The sequence below is a fragment of the Crinia signifera genome, chromosome 4 (assembly GCF_055691185.1).
Source record: "Crinia signifera chromosome 4, ASM5569118v1, whole genome shotgun sequence".
NCBI lineage: Eukaryota > Metazoa > Chordata > Amphibia > Anura > Myobatrachidae > Crinia > Crinia signifera.
In genome coordinates this window covers 300420849-300429292 of record NC_139220.1, presented here as the reverse complement: position 1 = coordinate 300429292, position 8444 = coordinate 300420849, and the positions used below count along the sequence as shown (strand labels likewise).

Below are 8444 nucleotides of genomic sequence, written 5' to 3'. Positions count from 1 at the left end.
CGGAAGGACGACACAAGCATTAGGTCAAATAGGAAGGTCGACGTCCTGTTAAAGTTGCAGGAAATTTATATCATCTTGTTTTTCTGTGGATCCTTTTCAGTTTTCCCCATACAAAAGCATGGGGCGCCCTCTACAGACAGAGACCAGGTACTACTGTGCTGTCAACGAAATAGTCGCCGCTACTGTGTAGTGCAGCATTTTTCATTAGTCCACTAGTGTGCCTTGAGCTTTTCGCACAGTGTGCCCACAGCGCTAGAGATGTCAACACTAGTTTTTTTTTTTTTTTTTTTTACATAATGGGGCCAATGGGTTTGTTTTTTCCTGTGGGGCCAATGCATTTTTTGGTATTTGTTTCCTAGCACGGCGCCCAATTTTTTCATCTTATGCCATCGCATCGCATGCCACATAGCCGCATACGATGCATGCGCTGCGATGCGATTTTTTTATTGTATAAGCACCCTAATGGGTGCTTACAATGTTAAATGCACCCACACGCCACCCCCACTATAAACACGAACCCGAAGCGTGACGAGCGCAGCGAGCCCGCAAGGGGCGGCGGTACGCGTCCTCCATCTTTTTCATACCCCCACTATCCACGTCGGCGTGGAGTTGATTTTAGATAGTGTGGCAAGCGATGCGTATTACTTTACATGTATTCCGCGTCCCCTCGCTGCGCTCGCTACGCTTCGAGCTTTGTGGCTCACTGCGCTCGCCACACTATATAAAATCGACTCCACGCTGACGTGGATAGTGGGGGTATGAAAAGGTCGGGGGACACATACCGCCGCCGTTGATAGTGGGGGGGGGGGCATTTAACATTGTAAGGACCCATCTGGGTGGTTGTACAATAAAAAATCGTATACCATCGCATTGTATGGCATACAATTTTTTATTGTACAACATCGCGTCGCATCGCATACCATATTTAGTCTTATGGTATACAATGCGATGGGCGCCGTGCTAGGAAACAAGTACCCATTTTTTTCCTGTGGGAATCTAATGGTGTGCCTTGGTCATTTTGATTGGTGTGCCGCAAGTTGAAAAAGGTCACTGGTCCAATGTAATAGTAGAACAGCATAAGTATAAGATGCAATTGTAATATTTTTTGATATTAGAATAATCTCTTTATTTTAAATCTCTCTGCACATGTTACATCTGCCCCACAAGCAGCACAGCATGGTTTTGCCCATTTTAAGAACAAATTTGTCCTGTTATCAGGTCTGAATTATGCCCATAGTAAATATGTGAAATGCACAAAACAGTGTTTTTACAGCATTTTCCCAGTAGTACATCCCAGCCTGTGTATAATAGAGAACATCCTCTGCCTCCTCACTTATCACAGTATAATTACACAAATAAATGCACCTTCGGTAAAAAATAAAAATGTTTATTACAAAATGTTTTTATAAAAATACAAAACAAAAACACAGAACGTCCACATATTAGCAAGGAGATATGTCCCATAGCCTGTACATAGTCTGCAGCCTTATAAGCAGGATCGGAGGGGGATATTTACATGGCAAGACTGTGGGTGCAGGCAGGAGCCTACGTCTGTGCAAATGGTAGGCACACAAACGATTACCAGCCATATACAAGCACTAGCTACGGGCTGCTCTCTAATATCCACATTAATCTATGTATAAGGCATTGTTACTTATAATAGACAATATTTTGCACACTGAAGTGATTACCTCACTGTTTATTTGTAGGAACTTCTGCATTTATAAACATGACTTGTGTATTGCGTTCTTGGGATTATTCCATTCTTTGCTGTAGAAGATATAACAGCCTGTTTTTATATATACAGTATAGCTAATGTACCGGTAATGTGTCACCGATAGACATTTATGTATATGCTGTCAAAGGGATGGTCTCTAAGCCGAGGTCTCAGCAGCATCCACAGATGCACATGACTGATGCGGCCATTTTGTGGGCTCAGCTGCTATACGTGACTAGACACTGGCTAAGCATGATGGGTACGCAGGGTGACCCATGACTTGTACTCTGTGCACGGATGACGGTGATGAGAGGATGCATAGAGGCGGAGTGGGGGGTACAGCACATTCCCCAGGTCCTCTAAGCTTGGTTCATCTCGGCCTACGAGTGGAAGGTATAGTGTTTAACAATGGTTAAAGATACTGTCCTCTATCCAGTGTCTATGTCTGTAGCAGAAGGAATCTATCTTCAGAACAACATTCAATGACCACAATCAATGGGGTCGTAACAGCGCCCCACAGACCACATGGGGTACTGTGGGAGAAACAGTCCTGAGCCGCAACGCCACTGTCAGTGCAGTAAAGAGTAGCCGCTGTCCGGGGGGCACTCCATGGGAGAGATCCCCCTCTCAAAATGGCTGTCTCCTCAGAGGAGACAGTTAATAAGGAGGCTAGAGGCAGCTGCCATCTTGGGAGAGACATTTTCAATAGTATAAAGGGGTAGACGTGAACAGTAGCCCCCGCCGGGACAGCAGCCCCACGGCGCGGGGTGGGGGATCCAGTGGCAACAAGCAAAACCGCTGACAACTAGGAAGTATTATGGGGGAAGGGGGGGGCGGCCAGAGATTTGGCAAAGGGTCACAAAATTTGTACATAAATGTCCGGCAGTAATAAGCAATTGATGCAGTGGTTGTATTCTATAAAAGGGATGGGATCTGAACATATCATTTGAGGATATGATTTTAAATTTTTATACAAAAATTCTATTGAAAAGCATTTTTTGGTCTTTTTCTTAGACTATGATAGAAAAACACTTTTCTCCCTTAGTGTTTGTTCCTTTGCAGTATGAAAGCAGACATTTTTTGTCTGTCCTCATACTATTTTTTTAAGAACGTAGAACAGAATTATGGGGTAGATGTATGAAGCAGTGATAAGGGAGGAGAAGTGGCCCATGGCAACCAATCAGCTGCTCTATATAATTTTATAGTATGCAAATTATAGATGTTACTTCAGTGCTGATTGGTCGCCATGAGCCACTTCTCCTCTGGCTCACTTCTCCCTTCATACATCTCCCCCAAAGTTAGTTCTGTATTCAATAAATTGAGCATTTCACTGTGGTGTTAAGCTAGCCATGCCCACTCCATGCTCATTAACGTAAGACGTAGAATCGCTTTGAAAATGGGGGCAGGAAAATGGTGACAGGATAAAGAAAGACTATTTCAAGGTAAATAGCCCATTGTCCTACCATTATACAAAGTCCTCATAGTGTTACTATATTTACAATCCACGTTAAGTCTCAATGTCCACAAACTCTGGTCATCAACCTTTTTTTATCTCCTCAATCTCTAAATATGTCACCTGGGGCCTTGCTTGGCTAAAGTGTAAGAGGGCTTGTCCATGACTTCTCTTTCCATGATGAAGCACAGTTTCTAGCACTGGGTGTAGACCGGGGATAGGAATTGGGCACAGGGGCTGTTCTGGTAAAAAGTTGAAGACAATGGCGGAGTTTCATCCCCAGAGTCTGACATAAGAAGATATGCATACTTCAGTGGCTGCCGCTGAGGGATGGAACGCGTTCTTGGTGATAAAAGACCATCACATGTCTCCAGGACTGTATACTCAAAGCTGGATCCTGGGCTCTGCTTGCCCTCCTCGGAATTCAGAGAGTCCCCCCTGACAATGTTCGTACAACCAGGCACCCGGTTAGGAAGCTCTCTTTTGCCTTCATCCACAGCAGGTTCCTCAACACGGGTTTCCTCCAGTGGACCAAGCTCTTTTGGTCTTGCCTCTGGCCTGAAGGTCTTCTCCTGACTTGGCACAGCTTCAGTGCTGGGCAGTTCCCTCATTGTCTGGATTTGCCTCTGAGATACCACCCACGAGGAGAAGTGGGGCATCATATTTTCATCCAAACTGACATAACTGTCCTTGGGCGGCAGTTGTACAGAAGGCGGGAGCAACGGCGCTGCGTTAGGGAGCTCAGAGAGCACTTCCACAGAAGAGATGGGGCCTTCATCAAAGATACTCCTGGTGATCCACATGAGGTAAGAGTCCGTCTGGTCTAACCACAGCTGCATGCAAATAATAAAACACATCAGCGAGCAAACCTTAGGTGGAGAGGACAACACAAATGCACCACATTCAGCAAGGGATCTCATCGTTACCTTAAAATTTCCTTTGTGGGTTGTGTAAAGTTCTTTAAAGTGATGCTCCGGGGAGGGGACTTCTGGCCAAGCCTTTTTCTTGAGGAACCTTAGGAGTTTGAAATTAAATATATTATATTAACGGGTACGAGTCATATTGATTTGTACTATGTAGCTTATTATTATATTTGTCATTTTGCAACTAATATGCTACAATGAGAAGTTCCCTTACCTTCCATGGTATATGGACACCAGGATGATTGCGGCAACTGGTATCAAGCCGGCAACGACAAATAACACGATGTGGAGAATATCACCTGGTAAACGGGATATAACTTATTAGTCACTTGTTCTCTCCTCCATAATCAATGTTACATAGGGCCTTATTCTAGTTCACTCTTTCTGACAAATTCCTTCTTATATGGACAAAACCATGTGCACTGCAGGTGGGGCAGATGTTACTTGTGCAGAAATAATTAGATTTGGGTGGGGTTTTACTTCAAACTGAGATCTATATTGCAGTGTAAAAATAAAGCAGTCAGTATTTACCCTGCACAGAAACAAAATAACTCACCCACATCTAATTATCTCTGCACATTTTACATCTGCCCCCCTGCAGTGCACATGGTTTTGTCCATCTAAGAAGGATTTTGTCAGAAAGAGTGAACTAGAATAAGGCCCAGAGTCACATACTGTAGTAGCAAAGACTGAATAAAGAGTTTAACCTTGGTTAGGTTGCCTGACAGTTCCTTATATTGGCCCCTGATATATTTGTACATGTTTAGTATGTTTCCCATTAAACATCTCTTTTCCAGCATAAATAATCCCAATTTGGCCAAGCTGTCTTCATAGCTTAAATTCTCCAACCATTTTATTAGCTTTGATGCTCTTTTTCCAGTTCTATGTTGTCCTTTTTATAGTGCTGGGCCCAGAGTTGTACTCCGTATTCTAGTTGTGGTCTAACCAATGCTTTGTAGAGTGGCACAACTACATGAGTCCCTAGTATCCATAACCCTTCTTATACAGGCTACTATCCTGTTGGCCTCATTTGTTGCTATATGACATTGAGCACTACACCCCAGTTTGTTATCAATTTGGACTCCTAGGTCCTTTTCCAGTTCTGATTTACCCAATGCCTCCCGCTTAGGTTATAACAAGCACACTGGTTATGTCTCCCAAGGTGCATAACCTTGCATTTATCCACATTGAACATAATTTTCCAATTTGCCCACTCTTCTAGTTTATTAAGATCGCTCTGAAGCACGGAGACATCCCCGATTGTTCTATTTACTCTGCTCAGTTTCCAAAGGTGGAAACTTTGCTGAGTATTCCCATCCCAATATCTTTAATAAATAAAGGTGCCCATACACGTACCAATTACCCGGTACTTTTTGTGCTAAAATAGCATTGCATCCCATGCACAACATATGCACAACAATGCTATTTTAGCACAAAAAGTACCGGGTAATTGGTACGTGTATGGGCACCTTTAGTTAAATAAAAGAGGCCCCTGCAGTCCTGTTTCTGGACGTCCCCCTTAATGTATGATTGCCATCACCTGTGTTGAAAAACCTTCCTTATCCATTAACCTGATCAACACAGGTGATGGCAATCATACATTAAGGGGGACATCCAGAAACAGAGCATTGTGTCCCTCCTGGAGAGGGTCATGTTGGGTGGTATGAGATGCAATAGGGCAGTGTTTTACAACTTTGGTTTTAGTGATAGCCACTCTTAAACACAGGTAGTTAAATCAAAATAATCGAGGTAGGAATTAAGCCACCTTTGCTCAAGTATGGCTATTCTAAGAATCTAGAGTGTTAGAGATTCTTGAGAACCATGGTTGGGAACCATTAGTATAAGATGGATCAAACATAATTAACTAATGTGAATTTAAATGGTCAGTAAGAGGTTAAGCTTTAATAAATAAATACACACATTTGATAGAACCAATAGGAGACGGAACTGCCCTTCCTAAGCACACATTTTCCCACCTCATGGTAAGGCTCCTGTCTCTTCTTCCTGGCAGCTACTCTCTGGTGCATTGGTTGAGCACTCAGATCTCCTTACATCCAGTAAACTTGGTAGAAATTGCTTCTACTAGGGTGGCAAATGCTGGTGCATTTTTTCAGTCTGTGATTCAGTTCGCGATTGAAAAATGCTCAGTCCCTGGATACCTGGGATGGAGCCACCCTAATTTTTGTGCATTAGTTGAAATTGCAACATCCAAAATAAATAATGGCAAGTGGGTGACTCTATTGCCTGTTACTGACACCTTTGAAACTGTATGGTCCAGCCTGTATGAGCCCATCTGTAATCTGATTTGCTGGTCCCTATGTGAATATCTCAATAAAGATGCTAGATTTAAAGCAGAATTTCCTTTTAAGGGGAAAACAACCTAAATCTAGCCGTATCGCCAGAATCGCACATTATACCCTTCTAGACATTTGTTTTACTATTTTATTTATTGGTTTACTGCAACTAATATTTTAATTTAGGCCATCTGATGAAGGTCCAGGTAACTTTGTATTTCCTCAGTTCTTGGTTGCAGTCATTCTACCCAGTATTACAGCAGTACATAATATTGTTATAGTAATAAGCCTGGTCCTGCCTTTCTATGCTAATATCTACTAGATGTCTCTATTGCAACAGGACTGTTGTAGTGTCTCACTACTAGATGTATCTATGATAATGGGATTGGTCTAGTGCACACGTTCTCAAACTCGGTCTTCAGGACCCCACACGGTGCAGGTCTTCCAGGTCTCCTCACAGAATCACAAGTGAAATAATTAGCGCCACCTGTGGATATTTTTAAATGTGTCAATGAGTAATTAATGCACCTGGTAAATGTGAACTGCGTGGGGTCCTGAGGACCGAGTTTGAGAACCCCTGGTCTAGATGTTCTCAATTACAGAGAATAAATAAACAAAAGACTTTCATTTTATGTGTCAAAAGTCACTGATCCTTTGCTGGATTTGATTGATGGTGATTTTCCCAACGTGGTTTAATGCGGAAAAGAAAACAAAGTGCAATTTTGGGACACTGGCAATTGGTGAAGTAGATGCTGAGGGATAGTTTTTTATTGGGACAGGTCCTGCACAGTGTTCCCTCTAAGCTGTGCGCACGTGCGCGCGCACACAACTCGACGAGCGTGCGCACAGACATTACAACAGAGTGTACTAAGCAGCAGTGGTCCCTTTTTGCAGTTGTGGACTCAATTAATGTGTGTTTCACCCATTAACTACATTGTGTGCTGTGTTTTGAATGTTTAAATGTTTAATATCATTTGAAGTAAAGTTAACACAAAATTTTTTAATTTCCTTCCAAAGTTGCACAGCCAAAATCTTTTGCCGCACACAGCCTTCGTAAAATTAGAGGGAACATTGGACTCCTGCACCGATGAATTTGCAGAAATGAGGGAGCCCTTTGGAGTGGTGTCTGCTTGTACTTGAATAAAAGTTGTTCCACATGAAATGTGTCCAAAGAAAGTCCTGGTTCAGGTATCCGATGGTGGCGGTCCACAGTTGCAATAGTGGTTGAAGTGGGGTGTCTTTGGCTCGCTGGGGGGTACTCAGCTTTTTCCAAAGGTATCCTTCTCTGCGTTAGATCACTATATTTATACCTTAGGCCAATATGGCCACTGATTACTGCAGTGGTTTGTAATGGCAGTGCACGCTGTGTAAATACACCCAATTATCCAGAGAAATAACTCTCCTCAGCATTCAAGAATAAAAAGTAAACAATAGAAGGCAGACATAAGGTTAAACTATAAAAAAAATCATATTATTTACACATAAATTGCATTTTTTCATTCTGACATTCCGATCACGTGACACCGTTCTTAATGTCACGTGACTCTGATCGGGAGAAATCATGCTACTTGTATTACTGGGGGTTTTCCCCTAAAACATTGTTTTCGACTTGGCGTGACAGCACCCTCTTTTAGGTGTGTTCCAATTACCCACCAAGCTCCCCTGATCCCGTTCTGTGGCTGGGCGGACTGGCCGCATCACCCGGTAGTCCGGGACTTTCGCAACTGTCAGCCTGGCCACGTGACTCTGCCATTTCATGTGGAACAACTTTTATTCAAGTACCAGCAGACACCATGTCACACGCAGCCGCTGCGGTGCGCGGCGGGCTTACTACTCACCCGTTCGCGCCCGCCGTCGGCTAGCGTGTAGTGGTCTCCAGTTCAGCGGCAGCAGGCAGCGGCAGTCTGGTGGGCAGCAGACAGCGTGGGACGCCGGCAAGTGTAGCGGTATGTGCTGTAGGGGCGCCGGGAGGCCGGCGCCGCCATCTTGGTTAAGGGCAAATAGCAGATTGGTCCTTGTCTGAGGTTTCCGCCCATACTGACCTGGCAGCCGCCCTC

The 8444-nt window shown here is 43.7% G+C and overlaps 1 protein-coding gene across 1 annotated transcript in view; it reads right to left on the bottom strand.

Moving 5' to 3' along the window:
- Positions 1 to 1371: 1371 nt before the first annotated feature.
- EPOR (erythropoietin receptor) overlaps positions 1372 to 8444 on the bottom strand; it is a 33801-nt gene continuing 26728 nt past the window's right edge. The window contains exons 7-9 of the mRNA XM_083185226.1: positions 4308 to 4392; positions 4097 to 4184; positions 1372 to 4003 (exon numbers count right to left, since the gene is read on the bottom strand). Coding sequence (XP_083041352.1) covers positions 3365 to 4003; positions 4097 to 4184; positions 4308 to 4392 — 812 coding nt within the window. The 3' untranslated portion in view covers positions 1372 to 3364. The remainder of the gene's footprint in view (positions 4004 to 4096; positions 4185 to 4307; positions 4393 to 8444) is intronic.